The 21278-nt window shown below is 44.6% G+C and overlaps 1 protein-coding gene across 2 annotated transcripts in view; it reads left to right on the top strand.

The window, feature by feature from the left end:
* The first annotated feature begins 475 nt into the window (after nucleotides 1-475).
* The window catches only part of GMPS (guanine monophosphate synthase), a 47877-nt gene continuing 27074 nt past the window's right edge, over nucleotides 476-21278 (top strand). The window contains exons 1-3 of one of the 2 annotated variants that reach the window (XM_083613257.1): nucleotides 476-620; nucleotides 14624-14805; nucleotides 20239-20353. In XM_083613257.1, coding sequence (XP_083469383.1) covers nucleotides 582-620; nucleotides 14624-14805; nucleotides 20239-20353 — 336 coding nt within the window. In that variant the 5' untranslated portion in view covers nucleotides 476-581. Of the gene's footprint in view, nucleotides 621-3155; nucleotides 3489-14623; nucleotides 14806-20238; nucleotides 20354-21278 lie in introns of those variants that run through there. The other variant, XM_083613258.1, reaches the window with a different exon arrangement.

Here is a 21278-nt window from a genome sequence, read left to right as displayed (position 1 = left end):
CTAGGCCTCTCAACGCTGCTGCCTGCCCCTTCATAACACATGAAGAGGGTTATTGCACCAGGTACATAAAGTGCCTATTTGTGCACAATAGCGCCTGTTGTCGCCTTCATCTCAACATGTGGAGGAGACCAGGGAGGCAGGCCAGCCAGCAGGGTCCTGCTCCTACTCTCAGAATACATAACAAAGGTGAAAACAGAGCTATTGTGAGGTGGAAGAATTCTGATGCGGTGGCAGAGCTGAGTGTGCCATTTCATATTGCAGGCGGGGATGGCCCTTTAAAATGTTTCCTTAAAAAAACACCACGCACACTTGCAAAAGTCTAGCACATCAGAGGAGGTCTAGCTCAGAATGTTCCCAGCTGTACTCATTTGGGACTTGAAGGGGAGGAATTATTATTCTTTGACGCAAGGCAGCAATCCTGAAAGGCACCCACCACCACCTGCAGTCTGAAGTGGTACTGTCCATTATGCCACCTCAGATCTCTTGTTACTTCTGCCTCTGCAGGCCCAAAGCCTAAACTGCTGCTCTTGGGGAACAACGTGGGAGTGGGGCAGTTTACTTCTGTCTTGGTGCCAGCAAAAATGTTTTCCTTTTTCTTTTTCAAGTGGATAGCATCCAAGGTACTGTATTCCATGATGAAGTCCCTGGAGCAGAGGTACAACACAAACACACCCACCCACCCACCCCGTGGTAAAAGGTAAAGGGATCCCTGACCGTTAGGTCCAGTCGCGGACGACTCTGGGGTTGCGGCGCTCATCTCGCTTTATTGGCTGAGGGGGCCTGTGTACAGCTTCCGGGTCATGTGGCCAGCAGGACTAAGCCGCTTCTGGCGAACCAGAGCAGCGCACGGAAACACTGTTTACCTTTCCACCGGAGCGGTACCTATTTATCTACTTGCACTTTGATGTGCTTTTGAACTGCTAGGTTGGCAGGAGGCAGGGACCGAACAACGGGAGCTCACCTCGTTGTGGGGATTCAAACCACCGACCTTCCAATCGGCAAGCCCTAGGCTCAGTGGTTTAGACCACGGCGCCAAATTTAGGGGATAGTATGGCAGTTTTCATTTCATAGTGGTTAGAGTGTCTGATTATTAGCTGGGAGACCATGATTCAAATCCACACTCGGCTCACCTTGGGCTAGTCACTGACTCTCAGCCTAACCTACCTCACAGGTTTGTTGTGGGGATTAAATCAGGGTTACAGCATGTATGCCACCTTGAGCTCCTTGCAGAAAAAGGTGGCATATAAGACGGAGAACTACTTGAAAATGATTTACAGATGGTATTTAACTCTGAGTAGGCTTGCTAAGATGTACAGTATAACACTGAATCAGATAAGTGCTGGAGATGCAATGGGGTTGAGGGTACGTTCTTTCATATGAGGTGTACCTGCAAAAGGGTAAAAGACTATTGGGAAATAATTTATAATGAATTGAAAAAATTGTTTCAAAGCACTTCCCCAAAAAACTATCAAACAACCAGAATCTATTGCGGGGGGGGGGGGGATAATTCAGACGGAAATTCCCAGGTGTCAAAAAAGGTTATTTATGTATGCCACAACTGCGGCCCGTGTTTTGTTAGCCCAAAAATGGAAAATGAGTGAGGCCCCAACTAAAGAAGAATGGCAACTTAATCTGATGGAATATGTGCAGTTTACAGACCTAACATATAGAATAAGAGAACAAGAAGAACATATGTTTAAAGAAGATTGGAAAATGTTTATTGAATATGTGGGAGGAAATTGTGTACACTTGAAATCACTGGCAGCATTAAGATAAATTCAACAGTGTAAATAAGTTTTGATGGATGTAATAATGCAATACTGAATAGTTTAGTAATTTATGTAAAATATGCAGGGATTTGTTATGCAAAATGAACCATGGAAAGAGAAGAAGGGAAGTAAGTCACTGATACATTAAGGTTGTTTAAATGTATACTCTAAATGGTAAAACAGGAAATTTAATAAAAATTATATATAAAAAAGAGGAAAAGGTGGCCTATAAATGCAATAACTAAATTAGGAAGTTGTGATCAAGAACCCTGCTTCCCTTTTGCTTCAGATTTCTTGAGGACTACGTACTTGCCTCAGACACATCCTGGAATGGAGCCTGTGGCCAATGTGCGTTCAAGTTCATAAGCAGGTTCCAATCCTAGTGAGGGGGACAAATTTTTAGGTTTTTAAGCTAAAGTAGATCTAAAATAATTTTTGAGATATTTGTACCCCGACTCCTGCCCCATTTGCAGTACCTTCAAAGCAAAATTTAGTTGATCTATGTAGGCTTTCCCAAACTTGGGTCTCTAGCTGTTTTTGGACTACAACTCCCATCATCCCTAGCCAGCAGGACCAGTGGTCAGGGATAATGGGAGTTGTAGTCTAAAAAACAGCTGGAGACCCAAGTTTTGGAAAACCCTGATAGGATGGTGGAAGGAGGCAGGAAATCTGACCATTCGGTTAGTTGCCTTAAGCAGCACATCAAAGGCTGAAGACCCTCTGGGACTACAATTCCCATCATCTGTGACCACCGGGTCTGATGGGAGTCTAAGTCCAGCAACAACTCGGATGATCTCAGCTTCCTCACCCCTGCTATGCACGTAGCATCTTATTTATTTACTGCATAACATTTATACACCGCTTGACTGCTAAAAAGTGCCTAGTGCAACCCAGCCAGATGGGCGGGTTACAAATATTGTCATCATCATCAAAACCTAACCCAACCCATCAAAGCGGTTTACAAAAAGATCGAGACACCCCAAAGACAATTTTTTGGTGGCATGGCTTTCGCGGACTCTCCAAAGCTGATGCCGTGACATATTTTTTTAACCCTTTACGTCCCTCGAGACTTTTGGTAGGAACCCCCCCCCCCTTCCCGTTTTCCCTCCGGCCGGGCGCAACTTCAACTGGCTGCATTTACCCTCGGGTAGAAAAAAAAAAGCGTGCCGAGGATCGCGGCCCTCTAAGCGGGGCAAAAAACCAGCATTTCCCTCCTTTCATGCCAGCATTTATTCCTCGAGGCGCGCGGACACCCCACGGGCGAGTCTCCCTCTTTCTATAAATGGATAGCATTGCGTTCCCTTCCCCCGACGGCCTCCCCGCGCCTTCTCCGTCCGCCAGTGGGCGGGCTCGGCGCTTTCGCTCCTGCCCTTCTTCTCCCGCCCGGCGCCGAAGAAGGCGGTCCGCGGGGCGCCGGGCTCCTCCTCGCGGGCGGCGCGTCCTGGCGGGGCGGGCGGGCAGGATTAGCTCATCTCGGCCGCGGAGAGGCAGCACAGCGACAGCGGCGGCGGCAGCAGCAGCAGCAGCCAGAGCGGCGGCCCCTCGGTAGCCTCGTCCTCCTTCCCGCCCGCCTCGTTGCGCGCTGCTTCCCGGCGCCCTCTCCCTCGGGCGGCGGCTGTGCGCACACGGACCCGGGCGCGCAGCAGCTCGTCCCCCTCCAAGCCTCCGGCGTTTCCAACCCCGGCCGGCTCTATGGCTGTGTGCAATGGAGACGCCAAGGTCAGTGCCGCGGCGCCGGCGGCGGGAGGGACGGGGAGGCGAAGGGGGAAGAGCGAGCGAGGCAGGCGGGGAAGGGAGAGCGGCGCCGCGGCCCCTCCGCCTTCCGCCGGCCCTGCCGGGCGAGCTTCCTCCGGGGGGCTTTGTGTGTGGCGGCGGCGCGTCGTGCCGGAGGCGGGAGCCATCTGGGGCGAAGGGCGAGCCCGGCTCCCCGCGCGGCTTCCACCTCCTTCTAGGGTGGCCCCCCACCCAGGCAAACACCCCCACGGAGCTTCGCCTCTTCAGGAAACGACACCCCTCTCCCTCTCCATTTGCGCGGCGTCCCCCTTTTGCTTCACGCCGGGCACATGGGGAGAAAAGGCGCGGGGGGAGGGGAGGAAGAGGAAGGGAGGGTGGCTGGCACCCGCCTCCCCCAGCGCGGGCACCCGGGAAGGAAGGAGCTCGCCGAGCGCCCGGCCCCCAAAGTCCGCGGTAGTCCCTCCCCTTCCCCTCCAGGCGCGTTCCCGCTGCCACTTGCCCCACATGGGCTGTTTTGGCTGCTGCTGCGGCTGCTGCCTCCTTGCCTGGCAGAACGAGCCCCCCCCCCACTTTCTCTTTCTTTTCTTGCCCCCCACCCACGCACCCCTATTACTGGTCAAAGGAAGGCAATCAGCTCCTATGCCACTGGCAGAGCGGGCTGGATTATTATTATTTGGGGGGCGGGGGAGGAAGGAGAGATAAAGAACTTTTGCCCAAGTCTGATTCTTTTCAAAAGACCTTTTCCCCTTATAAGCCTAGGCAATGTCAGCTGTCTGTTATGGGGCAGTTACCACCCTCCCCATGCCAACCCCCTTTTAGATGAGGATTTGTGTGTGAACATTTGTACCTGACGGAAACAGTGTTTAAGAAGTGTGGTGGGCTCTGCCACGGTAAAAAAAATAAATACTTTTTTTACTGCATCCTCGTACTTTTACAGTTGCCTGTAAGTTCTTGTAACACCCCTTAAACTCTGCTTATGGGGATGGTCAAAGGCTTTGCACAACACACACTCACTCTCTCTCTCTCTCACACACACACTTACTTTTGAGTGCATGCTTGTCTGTAAAGTGTGTCTAACCCCTCTGAGAAACTTTGAGAACAGGGACGTTTTGAAAGCATACTCATTTTGAAGTTTTAATACTGGCACGGTAAGAAGTCTTGGAGGAATTGCTCTTTCCTTCACGGTTGAGCATGGGTCAGGGGTGGGTGTGGTGGGGACAACTCTCCGGGTTCACCTTTGGAAAGCTTCCCTCTATGACCAAATTGCTTCTGTGTTGTCTGATGGTTGTTCCCCAGGGCACCCCAGACTTAACTTGAAAGCAACACTTCCCCCCTTTTTGATACAGCAAATATGTTGCAAGTCTGTGTCTCTCACACAACCCTAATTCCCAAATAAGAGTTTCCAGAACTTTGAAGTTCTGTATAGATGGGCAAAGCTAGATTTGATTCAAAAGCAATAAAGTTTGTATTCTACCAAGCAGACTGAGGAATGATGCGCTCCAATATTAGGCTGTTTCAGAGGATGCTAACGATGTGTACATTTAATAAATAATAAGCAGGAATTGTAGTTTATAAACGTAAGTGGATTGGAATGGCTTATGTCTGTTGAGTCAGACCTCGTGGTCCTTTTTCCTGTTAGCAGAGAAAACTTCGTACATTTGATTTAGTAGCAGAGACGTTACTAGACTGGTAATATGCTACTAGATGGTGGGGGGAAATAGCCAAAATCCTATTTGTCTATCCTGTCTAGACTGAATCAAATGGGCACAATCTCTTTCCCTTGGAATTCCCTTTTCTGGCTCTTCAAATAATAAGGGGAAGGGGAGTGTAGCAAGTTTCCTTACACTGAATTAGACCATTGGTCCTGCTAGTTCAGTATTGCCTACACCAGGTCTGCAGGATTTCAGACATGGGTCTTTCCCAGGCCTACCTGGAGATGCTCCCAGGCCTACCTGGGAACTTCTGCATGCAAAGCAGATGCTCTACCACTGAGCAAATGTTTCAGATTAAAGGTATTAATGTTATGGAAGAGACATCATTTATTTCATAATTTATAAAGTGCCCAGAGAATGCCCAAGCAGTGTCCAGAAATAGAAATGTAAAACCCATTGCTAAATGACCTGGTTCCAGCTCTACGGTTCTATGATTTTATGAAGACCAAGAAACATTAAAAGCAACAGGAATAAAATAGACTGGTTTGAGAAAGCACGGGAGAAAAGAAAACACATTTAAAAAACAGCACAGTGTTGGAAGTTGCTTCACTTTTGAGGCAGTGTTGGAAACTCAAGATGAATAAGACGTAGCTCAGTTGGTTAGTGCGTGGTGCTGACAACCTTCAAGGTTGCCGGTTTAATCCCATAAGGGAGAGCAGCATATTCCTGTATTGCAGGGGGTTGGACTAGATGATCCTTAGGTTCCCTTCCAACTCCATGATTCTATGATATACCCTGTTCTATGAGATAAGCTAGGTGCCAAATGGCTCCTTAAACCGGGGTTACAGTTGGCAAAACGTCTAGTTGCTATTTTGGGGCAAGACAGTTCTAAAGTCTTAGATGGACAGACTGTGATTGATTCTGAGTTAAACATCTGGCTAGTTCAGATGGTAACCTTGAGCTAGGTTAAGAGATTTGAGAACTTAAAGAAGAAGAGCAACTTGATCCAGGGACAGTCCACATATATATTGGCCTATTCCAACCTCTCTTTTTTCTGCTGCTCAGGCTGCACAGAAAAAGCATTCTGGTTCCAGAAATTCATTTTCCAATTGTGCAGATAAAATATAACAGATAGAATTCTACAGGATGGGGTATTAATGTATGAAAACAGTTCAGATCCAAGGATCCCCAGGCATGCATCTTCAGATGGTGGAGATATCAGGCAGCATCCTGGTGCCCAGGCATCTTCACTTGGTCGCAAGTGGTCAAAAGCCAGGTGCAAAATGCGCCTGGCTAATTTCGAACACTGTTTTGAGACAAGAGAATTCCAGAGAACTGGTGCCAAAACTTAACTTACCTGAGCCCCAGCAAGCTTCACCACAGGGACATGTGGCACTATTAGCAGGTCTTTGTACACACACACCTGAGTGACCCAGGTAGGATGTGTGTGTGGTGGGGGAGGCAGCTTCTCAGATCCTGCCCAGATCCAAGTAGGAAAACCTCGACTCAATAACTCTCTTAACAAAGGTGTTGCATGTTTTTGATAGATTGCCCCAGTGAGCATTTGTTCCAGAGGCTGGCATTGCCTTCTTGTAAATGCCTTGCTTACCTTTATAGACTTGCGGTATTCTGATCTGGTGGGTCATTTTGTATGGTAGAGAACGGTGGCTGCCTAGCTGATGTAACCCACCTAATTTTGCAAGGTGGGGGTGAATGAGTGAAATAATCTTGTTTGAATAAGAGTGAGAGTGATCAGAATACGTAGCGCACAACTAGCTAACACCAACTGTGTCAACCGTAGAATTTTTATTGGACATGTTCTTAGTAGTTCTGCTCTGTTTTCTCATTTCTCTGCAGAAGGTTAAGCTACTTTTTCTTTGCACTTCCAATTCTTAAGTGTATACAGGTCGCAACACAAAAAACTTTTGCAGCCTGAGCTGTCTGTTAAAGTGTTCAGTTTTCAGAAAGTTTTCCCAGACTATGAACCTGTTATATTAGTAGTTTTTTCTCCAGTCTCTTCATCTACATAAGGAATCTTTGAACTCCTTTTTTGTTGCACAAATCTTCTGACGATTTTTGCCTTTGTTTCAGCCTGATTCTGTGCAGGGTTTTGTGAGCCCATTGAAGTCAAGGGGGGTTGTGTAACTCAGTTTGTACAGGAATGCAGCCTGCCCCCTCCCCTTTAAAAACATGCATGTGTTTAGCATGTTAGAAAGCTTGTTTGCTGTTAGCTGCATATGCCTGGTAATACTGGAGTTTTCTAAATGCTTTCTGGCAGGAGGAACAATGAGCAAGGTGTTCTCTATGGCATCTTTTATAAGCCTGCTGTGTTCACTGACACTGACTAGGGTTATCCAGTTAGAATGCTAGGGGACTGTCCCTCTTCTTTCAAAACTTTTCTAGAGGGTATGTCTTTCTAGATGGTTGCTGGTAGCAGTTTAGCTTTCTCCATGATGCCTCCACAGTTTCTTCTTTGTGGCCATGGAACGTGGGTACCCATGTGGTATATAAGATAGCCTTCCCTAGCCTGGTACCTAACAGATGCTGTCGGACTATAACTTCCAACATCTGGGAACATTAGTGATGCTGGCTGGGACATTGGAGCTGGAATCATAACAGTATCTGTGAGGGTCACAGTTCCTGATATCTGTCATAACATCCAAATCACAAACTCCGTGGCAGTTCTGGTGCCAGTTCGACATGGCTACAAGCCCTAGCATCCTTGAGCACTGACCGTGGCTGCCTAAGGCTGACAGGAGCTGTAGTCTAAGAGATCTGGAGGGTACCAGATTGGGGAAGCCTGGTATAATGTGTGCAGATGAAGACGGCCTGTTCTCTCCCCCTCCCTTGTGTTAAAGGTAAAGGGACCCCTGACCATTAGGTCCAGTCGTGACCGACACTGGGGTTGCGGCGCTCATCCTGCTTTATTGGCCGAGGGAGCCGGTGTTTGTCCGCAGACAGCTTCCGGGTCATGTGGCCAGCATGACTAAGGCTCTTCTGGCAAACCAGAGCAGCACACGGAAATGCCTTTTACCTTTCCACCGTAGCGGTACCTATTTATCTACTTGCACTTTGACATGCTTTCAAACTGCTAGGTTGGCAGGAGCAGGGACCGAACAACGGGAGCTCACCCCTTCGTGGGGATTCGAACCACCAACCTTCTGATTGGCATGTCCTAGGCTCTGTGGTTTAACCCATAGCGCCACCTGCGTCCCCTCCCTTGTGTTAGGGAAACTGAATTATCCTTGATCAGCTGTAGTTGCCTGGGAGTCTGTGCTCATAGGTGGGTGAGTGGGTACTGCAGCTCTTTTTGGGGAACTTGAACATTATGATTTTGTCAGACTGAGCCCCCACCCCCTTTCCATGTTCATCTTTGAATCAATTTCCCAATTACTTCCTCTTGCCAGTTCCACGTCGGGGACGTTTGTTATGACCAAGCCTTGTCAGGTGAGAGGTTTGACAGCTAACCGTCATCGTGATAAGTTAAACGCATAGCTGTCACTAGGAAAAGTATAAGAAATATTCTCCACATGATGTAACCAGTGGATTTGCCTTGTAAAAAGTGAATGTGGCAGATGGGCTGTGGGAAGACACATTAGATACAGAGAACTGCTCCTGTATGGATGACCTTCCATGTCCAACACTAAGTTTCTCAACTTAGAAACAAAAGGGCAGGGGCAGAATTCTGTATGAACATTGGCATCTGTGAACTCAGAACAGCTCTCTGAATTGAGATGAGTGAGCGTATGTGTCAGGCATGTCGAACGGACTTCATTTAATGCTGGGTATCTGTTTGCCTTAAATTGTTAGTTATCCCTAAGTATGCTGATTCTGAGAATATTTTGGTGGGAAGGTCCAAATCAATCTTTAGCTGATCTTCAGAGCCCTGTGGTTGATATTACGTAGAAATTGCACTTTTTACTTGGGCATTCGTGTCTGCCTCTGCCATGGCAAAAGCTTTTTTAACATCACCTGGTCAAATGGCATTTAAATTCACTTGTGATACTCACTTTTCAGTGCAAAATAATCTTGGATGGTGGTGAGTATGATAATTTCCATCCATCCTTCTCTGTAAGTACCTAGGGTGGATTACAGAGATGTAAAAATGCAACATTAAAACTAGTTAAAACAATCTAGAATCAGAAGACTAAGCTGGGTCCTAAAATATATATATATCTTAGGTGTCAAAAAGCCAGAGTAAAGGAAGTGTGTCTTCAGCCTATGATGAAAACTGTACAATGAAGGCACCAGATGTGCCTCTCTGGGGAGGGAATTCCATAGTATAGGGGCAAGGTAGGGCGTATAGATTTGATTTATATTTATTTGATGCCTTTATTTCCCTTCTTCATTTCCCAGCTACTTACATAGCTAGTTAGCATGCACATGCCACACATTCCACCCACCCACCAGTAATGTCAATGACTTTTGCTAAACCAGTCCTGGTGTTTTGAGTGTTTTGACATTAGAGCAAAGAAGGGGTTCCTTTTGCAGGATAGGCTAGTATAGGATTGGGCTCTCATCTTTGTTTCAATTTGGGGTATTCATGATCTCTAGAACTTCACAGGAAACTGCCAGTAAAGCAAATCATGAGATGACTTAAAAAAAAAATTTCATCATGTAATTGGTTTGTTTGGTTGATCAGTCACAGATAACTGCAGACTTCTCATGAATGAGATGATTTATTTCAGCGTGGACGCTTGTGATTTGAATTAATCTACACAATCTGATATCTTGAAAAGGGAAGAAAAGGGCCTATTGTAATTTTATTCTGACCTCCCTTGTCTCCCGTCACAGCCTTCTTTCCTGAATGAAGTTTTTCAATTCAAATGTTCTTAGCTCGTTAATGATTTCCTCTTTATCTAATTTTAGTTGTATTCTAAACTATGTGCCATGTAGAATCCTACTATTGCAGCTACTGACCACAGTACTCTGCATTCACTTAGAGTGAATCCACATGATGGTATTATGACAGGGGTCAGCAAACTTTTTCTGCAGGGGGCCGGTCCACTGTCCCTCAGACCTTGTGGAGGGCCGGACTATCTTATCTATCTACTTATCTATCTATTCCTATGCACACTGCGAGGGGGACAATAGTCTTTTTTTTTTTTTTTAAGATATTTATTAGGGTTTTACAAAGAACAGAGATTTACAGAATAAAAGAAGAACAAAAAATGAGAAAAATACAAAAAATACACAAATACATAGAGAAGAAAAAAAAGAAAATACAAAAAACAAATCCATTTTTGATATCTTTAAGCTCATTTGCTTGTTTCCTTGACCTCCTCACACCTCCCCTTTTTGTATTCCCATTTACATAATCAATTCAGCAAATCCTTACCCTCTTTCATTTATCTTAACTCTATATCATAACATATTATTGCTCTATATTTGCATCCATTTATCAATTCATTTTTACATATTCTTATTAACTTTTGTTGCTGAATACCACTTATTGCCAATCCGAACATAATTTTAACATTCATTAATTTTACAATATTTCTGAAGATAGTCTTTAAATTTCTTCCAGTCTTCCTCCACCACCTCTTCTCCCAAGTCTCGGATTCTGTCAGTCATTTCCGCCAATTCCATATAGTCCATCATCTTCATCTGCCACTCTTCCAGGGTGGGTAGATCTTGTGTCTTCCAGTACTTTGCAATAAGTATTCTTGCTGCTGTTGTTGCATACATAAAGAAAGTTCTGTCCTTCTTTGGCACCGATTGGCCGACAATGCCCAGAAGGAAGGCCTGACAATAGTCCTCCTCCCCACCCACCCCAGCCCCAGCCACCTTCTTGGTTTGCCGCCTGCCTCATTCGCTGAAGGGCTGGCAATGTTGGCACAAAACGGGCATCCTCCCCACCTAGAGAACGAAGGTGCTGTGCTTGCTTTCCCAGGGCCTGCCGCTACCATCACCACCACTGCTGCTGCTTCTCCTGAATACGTTGCCTATTGCTCAGGCTGACTGAACGGCGAATGGTTAAGTCATGTCATAATACAGGGGCCAGTAAACTACGGCCCCTGGGCAGGGTCAGGCCCACCTGGGTCCTAAATCTGGCCCGTGCCGCGAAGCCAGAACCTGCCGCGGAGCTGAGACTCCTGGCAATGGCAACGGAGGAAGAGGCCGAGTGGCGGTGGCTCTGCCAATCAAACGCCACTCCTGGTTTACCTCAGCGCGGTATGGGGACATCTCTGCCAATCAAACACCGCACCTGGTTTGATGGGCAGAGCCACCACCACTCAGCCTCTTCCACCGCCACTACCACCCTGGTGCTCCTGTGGGCTCAGTTTGGTTAAGTTGTGATGTTAACCATAGTTAGCATGCAAGAGGATGGTAAAAAGTAAAGGACCCCTGGACGGTTAAGTCCAGTCAAAGGCGACTATGGGGTGTGGCGCTCATCTCGCTTTTCAGGACATGGGAGTGGCGGTTGGTCCACAGACAGCTTTCCAGGTCATGTGGCCAGCATGACTAAACTGCTTCTGGCACAACGGAACATCATGACGGAAGCCAGAGTTCATGGAAATGCCGTTTACCTTCCTGCCACAGTGGTACCTATTTATCTACTTGCACTGGCATGTTTTTAAACTGCTAGGTGAGCAGGAGCTGGGACAGAGCAATGAGAGCTCACCACCGTCATGTGGATTTGAACCACCGACCTTCTGATTGGCAAGCGGTTTAGACCATAGTGCCACCCATGTCCCGTGCAAGAGAGAGACCACAAGTGGGGAAGGAGGAAAATAGAAGGGAGAATGGAGAGGAAATAAAAGTTTCTGGAATATTGTTAGCCACCGTTAGTGCTACTTTACTAGGGGAAAGGAATGTAAACGGAAGTAGAAAAACAAGCTTCGCTCAATGCATCCCCCTTCAATGTTCCATTTGTGCTTGTATGGCAGAAGAGCCTTTTGTATTTTGTTTTGAAAACAGATGTAGTACATAAACACTGCAAACCTCTAAACCCCGAGGATATTGCTATATTTAATCCTCTGTTACTTTTGCATTTGGCAGTTATAGTCTCTCTCTCTCTCTCTCTCTCTCTCTCTCTCTCTCTCTCTCACACACACACACACACACACATTACAAGATTGCCTTAACACCCAGTCGAAATCTGTAATCTTGTATCCAGTTGCACTCTTATAAAATCAAACTGATTAGCGTGAGATGCATGCAACACATGACTGACTGCAGTATTTTAATGTGGAACCCATTCCGTACCTCTTCCTTAAGAGCATGCATGGAATGATGCATAGCAGCCTTGATTTCTTAAATCAAGAATGATTGCTTATTCACAAATGACATCCAAGGCTCCCTGATGCCATGGACATTAGGAATTGAACCATGGTTGCTGGAACCAGACTGGGACCTAAGTCTGGTGAGTTTAGGTCTTTAGGTAACATGAAACCTCTGGGTTGTAGAGGCCTAGTATAAAAATACTTGTGTCTGTGCCTGACCAACAGAACAGTATCTTCTCCAACTCCAGCTCCTAATTTTGGGGGTCTTTTCTTGCCCAAGTTCATGCACACCTGAGCCATAAACAGTGTTCAAAATTAGCCAGGTGCCAGACTCGTTTTGCGACTGTTGCGGGTCCAGTTGCGACCACGTGGAGATTTCTGCATGACAGGTTGGTGACTGGGGAAAGCAAAATGTCATTTAGAGAAGGATCTTAAATATTTTCCTTGAAACAGTTTTATTCTGGATTGTTTTATCTGATGTTTTGATGTGCTGTAAAATGCTTTGAGCTTTGTTCTTTAAAATATAAAGTGGTATAGAAATAGAATGAATCTTCATCATTATCCTCATCATCCTCATCCCATTGAGGGTGGCAATGGTGCCTAGGCATTCCATTGTGGCAGCCTATGCGCCAAGGAGAAAATGCTTAATTTTGCACAGTATAAAGGAAGTGTTCTGTCTGTGAGTTTTCTTCTGATTGCAGTCAGTCTCTTAATTTAAAAAAAATTACTAAAGTGTGTGTCAGGGCTGCGTGAAATCTGGTTTTCAACATTGTGATATATCACCAGCTAAATATTGTGTTATACTGATATATCACAATGTCTGAAATATGGATGGAGCTATGTAGAGGCATTGGCTGGCTTCACAGTTTTCCCCGCATCCTGATTTTTGCCAATGACTGCTTTTGTGATTTGCTGCCCACTGCATGGAGCAGGGGACAGCTGAGCCAAAAGAGTTAACAGGGGCTTCAGGAATTGAGAGAAGCATTGACTGGCTTCACGGTTTTTCACTCATTGTGGTTTTTGCATAGCACACACACACACGTTATGATTCGTGATATATTGCCAGGTCAGAAATGATGAAACTGATATCACAATATGGACTTCAAACCAGTTTTGAAGCCCTAATGCGTAGGTCATTTCAGTTCATACTGTGAAGGAGAGTATTATGGTATGGGCAGACCTATTTGTATGGAAGTAGCCCCATTTATTCCCTTCATGAGTGAAATTCATTTATTTATATCCATCTATCAGTCACTTCCCTTGAAATACCTCAAAGCAGTTTCACAATAAAAACAATTGCACAGTTTCACATACACACATACCGTATTTTTTGTTCTATAAGACTCACTTTTTCCCTCCTAAAAAGTAAGGGGAAATGTGTGTGCGTCTTATGGAGCGAATGCAGGCTGCGCAGCTATCCCAGAAGCCAGAACAGCAAGAGGGATTGCTGCTTTCACTGCGAAGCGATCCCTCTTGCTGTTCTGGCTTCTGAGATTCAGAATATTTTTTTTCTTGTTTTCCTCCTCCAAAAACTAGGTGCATCTTGTGGTCTGGTGCGTCTTATAGAGCGAAAAATACGATATATACAATTATAAACTATTTCACATCCTATACCACCTGAATCTCTAAGCTACGCTTCCAGATACATCCACAAAGGTTGCTAGAATACGCATTTTATTAGCCCATCTGTCTCTGCAGCTAGTGCTAGTAATGTATTGTGAGACATCCTTAGCCCGATTAGGGATGCAGTCTCATCTCATTTCTAAAATCTTCCCATCCTGTTCACCTGAAAGTAGTACATTTTTGCCCAAAGCTGAGTGGCTGTTACAAGCTTCCTCTTGGGTGACCCTCTCCCATAAAAGTGTTGCTAATTACTAGATGCTGCTTCTAGCAGAAGCAATGGCAAAAAAGGAAGGAAGGGTTAGAGCCCTAGCAAGGGGTGCAAAATGACCAACATTGCATCTATATTCATTAATAAATAGTGTCTGTTAAACTTGACTAATGCAACGTGTTTCTCCTAAATTTTCTATTTATTGCATATAATGTTACAGTCTAGGGTTGTTGTTGCTTTTTTAAAAAAACCCATGCATTCTTAATTATTCCAAGAGACTTCCCAAAGCAAGAGCTTGCAATTATCTTAAATAATTAACTTAGCTACTTACTTCTCACTTTAAAAGAAGTTTAATTTTCTGTTCTTGCTCTGCACTGGTAATCCGAGTGATAAAAGTGTTTATGTTCACAGTTGGAGAATGCTGGAGAAGATCTCAAGGATGGTCTCTGCCGCTACGATGGAGCTGTAGTGATACTTGATGCTGGGGCACAGTATGGGAAAGTCATAGATCGCCGAGTCAGAGAACTGTTTGTCCAGTCAGAGATATTCCCTTTGGAAACACCTGCCTTTGCCATCAAAGAACAGGGATTCCGGTAAGATTGGTTCTGTTTTGTGTTTTACCTTTTAAGTTCTGAACTTCGTCTGGGAAGCCAGAAGGAGGACTTGCATGGTGCTTTTATGTAGAACTTGACAAATCAATTTTCCGATATCAGCTTTGGAACACCTAGTGAGGGATGTACTGAGGAAAATGTACATGGTTTCTTATCCTGGGATTATTATACCATTAGAGTGTTGATGGCCAAACTTGGTCCTCCAGCTCTTTTGGGACTACAATTCCCATGATCCCTGACCACCGGTCCTGTTAGCTAGAGATGATGGGAGTTGTAGTCACAAAACAGCTGAAGGGCCAAATTTGGCCATCACTGCATTAAAGGGTGGAGATGGAGGATTGAATGTTTGAATGTTCCCCTTGCCAGGCGGAAGACCAGTACAGGATAGAAGTCTACTCTAGAACCTTCACTATAACCTATGTTTCTCCTATGTTTAGGGAGTGTTCCATAGAGGGGGCATTTAGTCATTCAGTTGCCAGGAATATTGTGAGATGATACAGACCATACAACATACTGCCCTGCTTTTTTTTTTCTTTAAAGCAAATGCAGATTGGATCTGACACTCGACATATCAGATGTTAAAACATGCAAAATCCTTCTGAAAGCGTTCTAGTCTTGAGAGGGAGGGGATTTGGATAGCCAACCCATCAAGGACCATCCTGGAATGTCCTTTAACATATAGCACATATAGCAAACACTGGGTCATATTCAAGTTCAGTGGTGGGATTCCTGGCTTGACCCTTTTCAGATCAGAAGACCTTTGAGCTTTCCCTCTACTGAGACACTGGGATTGTGGGAAGTAAGGGTTGAATGGAACAGAAAGATCAAGTTGGGTGTTATCAACATGCTGAGGACAAGCTCACTCGGAACCTTTCTGCTGTTTCTCCCCCAGTAGTATTAAGGTGGAATCCATCCGGATTCCTTAATAGAGAGATGAGGGGAAAAGACAACAAGCAATTTGCTTATTGTACTCTCTGGACCTTTCAGTTGAGGAGCAAGTACCGTATTTTTCGCTCTATAGGACACACCGACCATAGGACGCACCTTGTTTTAGAGAGGGAGAACAATAAAAAAAAATTCTACCCCTCTCTGCGCAGTGCCCCTTCAGCAAAGCGGCAGGAGAAACGGAGCCCCTTCCATTTCTCCTCCCGCTTAGCTGAAGGGGTGCTGCGCCTTGGCTGAAGAGGCACCCACCTACCCTTCAGTGAAAGGAACCCGAAGCCTCCCAACTCCCGCTGCGCTCTGGAGGCTTCAGGCGGTTATCTTTGAAGCCTGGAGAGTGAGAACGGTCAGTGCGCACCGACCCCTCTCGCTCTCCAGGCTTCAGCAGAAGGCATCCCGAAGCCTCCGGAGGCTTCAGGCAGCTATCTGGAGAGTGAGATGGGTCAGTGCGCACCAACCTCTCTCGCTCTCCAGATAGCCTCAGGTTTCTTTCGCTTGTGGGGCTGGCGGTGGGGAAAGCCGAGCTTCCCTCACCGCCAGCCCCGGGAAAGCCACCGCCAGCCCCAAAGAGCAGGTTGGGGAGCAGCGGAAAGGCTGCATGCAGACTTCCCGCTGCTCCCAGTGCTTGTCGGGGCTGGCGAGGAAAGCCTGGGGCCCCCAGCCCCAGGGACCACACATTTGCTCCATAAGACGCACAGACATTTCCCCTTAGATTTTAAGAGGGGGAAAAGTGCGTCTTATGGAACGAAAAATACGGTAATTGCTTTTCAAGCAGCTATTTGAACAGTCACACACTTAGACCAGGGGCAGCTCACCTGTGGCCCTACAGATGCTGTTGGACTCCAACTCCCATCAGCCCCAGCCAGTGGCCAAGGATGGTGGAAGCAACCTTAACTTAGAACTTCCAGTGCCACAATTGTGGCCTAACAAGATTCACAGGACAAATGGCACCCAGTCAATGTCAAAGCAAGCATTACTGGTAAAAAACAGATGAGTGGTACAGCAGCCGTAGGAAAATATTATGTTAGTGCCTAAGATAAAACCAGTGGTGGCTAACTTTTGGTCCTCCAGGTGTTTCTGGTCTACAACTCCCATAATCTCTGACTATTGAATACGCTGGCTAGAGCTGATGAGGTTTGGGAGTCCAAGAACAAATAAAGGCATGCAATTTAGCCACCTCTAGGATTTGCCAATGAGAATGAATTCAAACACGCTTGTAGGACAGAATGCAGAAGGTAACAGCTTAAACCTCCTAGATTTCAAGTCCATTTACCTCCCCATAAAAAGCTTTTCTTATCAGAATGTGAAAAACGCAGTAGCAGCAGAGACAAGAGGTGTGCACTTGTTTTCCTAAACCTACCAGTTCTGTGGCACTGTCTTTAAATGCTATTATTGCAGCTGGTTGCTTGTTTTTTTGTTTAAAACCAGAGCTCTGTCTTCTGTTAAATGGAAGGAGGGAGCGTCTGTCAACAGAGTGAGTGGCAGGAGTTGAACGAGTAGATGATGTGCAGCCATTTCATAGTTCAACAAGGCTGTCAACAGGAAAGTAATCCTCATAAATGTTTCCCAGAGAGGTCTGGAAATCCAGCCAGTTCCACGAGTTCCTGAAGTGATCATGAAGTGGGTTAGGATATTATAAACCAGGAGTTGTGGGATGTGGCAGGATAACAACCACATACTCCTTCCTCCCACTTCCTTTCCATGCTTGTTTGAAACACCCAGCCCCTCTCTAGATTGTCTTCACAACAGGAGCAAAGGTTCGCAAGGAATCTGTTCCTGCATAAGATAATGAGCTTCGCATGACAACACTGTCTTCTCTAAATTTCCTGTTCAGATTATTCTTTGCCTGATGCATAGATTGCCTGTGTCTTGCTCTAAAACATGCCTGTTTTCCTTTGGAAAGATTGTGACAACAGAAACATTCACAACTTAAGCTCAATACACAGAAGAAAATGCCCCCTCTGTATGCCGATTCTCCCAAGGGAATATTACTTTTCCATTTTTGTTACAAAGTCAAATAAACAGCTTGTGATTTCCTTGAGCTGAAGCTGTATAAAACACACACTCTGTTTCCGCATTCCAGCGAAAAAACTTGGAGATTATTCTCCCTCCCCCCGCCCCCCGCTTCAGTTCTGCTTATTTTTGTAGATGACAGTAGACATAATAATGGTCTGTCTGAACATTCATAGTTTGTATGAACGGCACAGGGACTTTGGTTCAGAAATCCAGCAAATGTCTGAGCCAAATGGTGCTTGCAGATTTATTACAAATTCCCACATTAAAAAACAAACCGATTAGTTGTCTGTCTGCTCAGCTTATTTGTAGCCCATCCTTATCCCAAGAAACCTATTTTAAGTGTAAAACTTTGAGCTGAGCAGGAATCGTAGTGATGAGTCTCACGTGAATTACACCCTGCTCCCCATCTGAACGGCTTCTGTTCCAGAAGAAATGTACCGCTCCTTAAAACCTATATGTTTCTTTAACAGAGACTCTCAGGAGGTAGGAATACGCTTAGAGCCTTCAGGAAGTGCCTTAAGTAATTATGGCACCTCCTTAAGGCCCTAAGGGCCAATTTGTGCAATCAGAGGATCAAGTGGCTTAAAGTACATCAGGTTGCATGCTTTGAAGTTGGCTTGTGAGGATGCTAAGTTAACTCTTTATTTAAAAATAAAATAAAAAATCTGCATGGCAGAGGGAGATTTCCTTCCCCTGCTGCAACACAAGGGGGAGAATATTTGAATATGTAACACCCCACCCTTCTGTGTTCGCACATCCTGTAGTGGTGCTGTCCACAAAAAACTTTGCTGCTTGTTTGTATTGTCAACCCCTAAGAAAACGAAAAGACCATTAAAAAAGAGCCTCAAGCCAAAAAGGCTTCAGCTGAAAAGTTTGCCCAAGCCTACAAATAAAGTGCCTATCGCAGCACAGAAATTCGATATCAGAATAATAGTTCCTCTCCCTACTTATTTCCAGGTGTTTAAAGTCAATTTGGTTAACAAAGTGTTAAGTAATTTCCAGAAATAAAAAAAAAATTATTAATACAGTGGAAAGTGTTATGTAAATTGGTTTCATATGTAAAACTTTTACAAAGAGCTGTTTTCCAAGTTTTTACTACATTAGTGAACTCTTTTTGGTAGCTTTTAGATATATAGTATCCTTTCCTGTCTTTTAAGTATTTCTAGATAATATTTAGGGTTCGGTTCTGGAGATTTTCTAGAGACAGGACGATTTGCTGTTCTGAAATAGCTGCTGAGAATGCCCCTTTGTGCCATCAGTGTCCAAAATTAATGCTGAGCTAGTGTCATGTTACACATGGGAGACCAGAGTTCGAATCCCCACTCAGCCATGTAACTCACTGGGTGTTGTTGGGCCTAACCTACTTCACAGGGACACACACACACGTTTATGGTATGCTGTCCCAAGGGTCAACCCTGCCACTGTTTTGTTGTTTGGCAAATACATTTTTGTTTCCCTGGGCTTTTAGGCAACACCTGTGTTCTAGTACAGCTACCATATATTTCCGTGTATAAGACTAGGTTTCCCCCCAAAAAATAATGTCCAAAATTTGGGGGCGGATAGATCCCCTCATTTTCTTAAATTGGAGTCCCCCCAAATAGGGGGCATCTTATACATGGGGGCGTCTTATAGATCGGAAAATACGGTAAATCTGTTTCTAACTATGTTTGTGATTTTTATTGTATATTTTTTAAACTTTGGTTTTAAATAACTTTGAGATATATATATTTAAGTGGGATATGCCGTATTTTTCAATGTATAACACACCACCCATTTGAGAAAATGGGGGGGAGATTGCCCAGAGTTGTTGAGCTTTTTTCCAGAGGGGATTGCCCAGACTTGGGTTTTTTTTTGGGGGGGGGTGCCATAAATCGCTCACCCGCAGGGCCGCAACAGCCAAACGCACACACATTGGCGAAGCCACCAATCATCTGCACGAATAAAGGACTATACTGTTGTATAATAATGTGAAAATGCTAATAAACTATAGGGTGTTTTTTTAAAAAAAGTTTTCACAACACCTATAAGAATTATTCTTTGTAAGAATTAACAAAAGAAGCCTCAGATTCTTGAATCAAAAATACCCCATAACCTTTAAACTAGGAGTTGTGAGTCATTGGCATATATCATAATTTTTGTTTTTGCTGGATGCTGAAATTTAGAAAGGCAGAAATCTAACTATAGGGTGGTTCTTATTTGCTACTAATTTTTTAAAAGCTGCACTAATGAACATCTTTTTTAAAAGTCTTTTTAATGTCAGTCATGAGAATTCACTGTTCCAGTAAAGCACGGCTTGCTCATTTTATAGGTCAGGATGCCACAACTTTCTTTATAAAGGTTTTTTGTTTTTGTTTTTGAAAGTAGGTATTAAAATGGAAATTTTATTAAAGTGGTTAAGTTCCAAAAAACCAATCTTTACTTCTTTATTTTTTAAAAAAATACCTGTTTCTTTTGCAGGGCTATTATCATATCCGGAGGACCAAATTCAGTTTATGCAGAAGACGCTCCCTGGTTCGACCCAGCAATATTTACGATAGGCAAACCAGTTCTTGGAATCTGCTATGGCATGCAGGTGCAAATATCATTTTATGGCTGTATGTTTTTGTAGCTCCGTTAAGAGCAAATTGCTGGCTTTTGTGTGTGGTGTATAGCTGCACAATGCATGAAAATTATGTTTGAAGTTGATTTAAGCAGATGCAGATAAGGACCCTTTTGAAAAAAATTGAGAAATGGTTGTGTATTAATTCCTTGCATATCACGCTCAGTGCAGTCCCAGGTGCAATCTTTGCATGGATACAAGGATTTTGCAAGCACATCTGTTGTTCAAAGTGTACAGAAGCCTGCTGTGTGGTGATTCATGAGCCTTTTGAGGCCATCACTATTGAGGGGAAAACATGCATAATTTTAAAAACAAGGATGGCTGTGGCCTGTCAGTTATATTAAATGGGCTTGTATTGGTATTTAAGTTTGCTTTGATATTTAGCATTTACGCAAATTAATCTGGGGGCTCTCATTAAGGCACTGTGAGAACTTTACATGCACAGACCTTAGGTTTACTTATAAAAAATAAGCGCTTTAGATATACGAATATTGGGAGCCTGCTTTGTAGGCTCCCAATCCAGATAACAATACGAGAGGTGGTTTGGAGGGAAATGTTGCAAAAAAACAAAACAACCTCAAAAAGTTAAGAGGGCAGAAAATAAGCCCTGATGATAGGAAGACAAATGCATCAAAGCGGGACGTTATCAAGAATGAAATGCAAAAGAGAGATAGAAAAAAGTGTGTTTTAATAATTTATTAAATGAGAACAAAGAGCAAGGCTGCCCAATATTTCAAGAGAGAGATTTCCGTGCCCGAAGGGGTCGTGAGAGAGAATACACAAGACAAGGAATAGCACAACGGAGAGTGGAAGCTTAGTAAGAAGATTAGTATCTGATGAATGGTGAGACCAAGGAGGAGAATAGAGAGAAAACAACTAAGATGATAACAGGCCAAGA

This window comes from Podarcis filfolensis, assembly GCF_964270895.1.
Source record: "Podarcis filfolensis genome assembly, chromosome: 5".
NCBI classification, from domain to species: domain Eukaryota; kingdom Metazoa; phylum Chordata; class Lepidosauria; order Squamata; family Lacertidae; genus Podarcis; species Podarcis filfolensis.
This window is presented reverse-complemented; position numbering and strand designations above follow the sequence as displayed.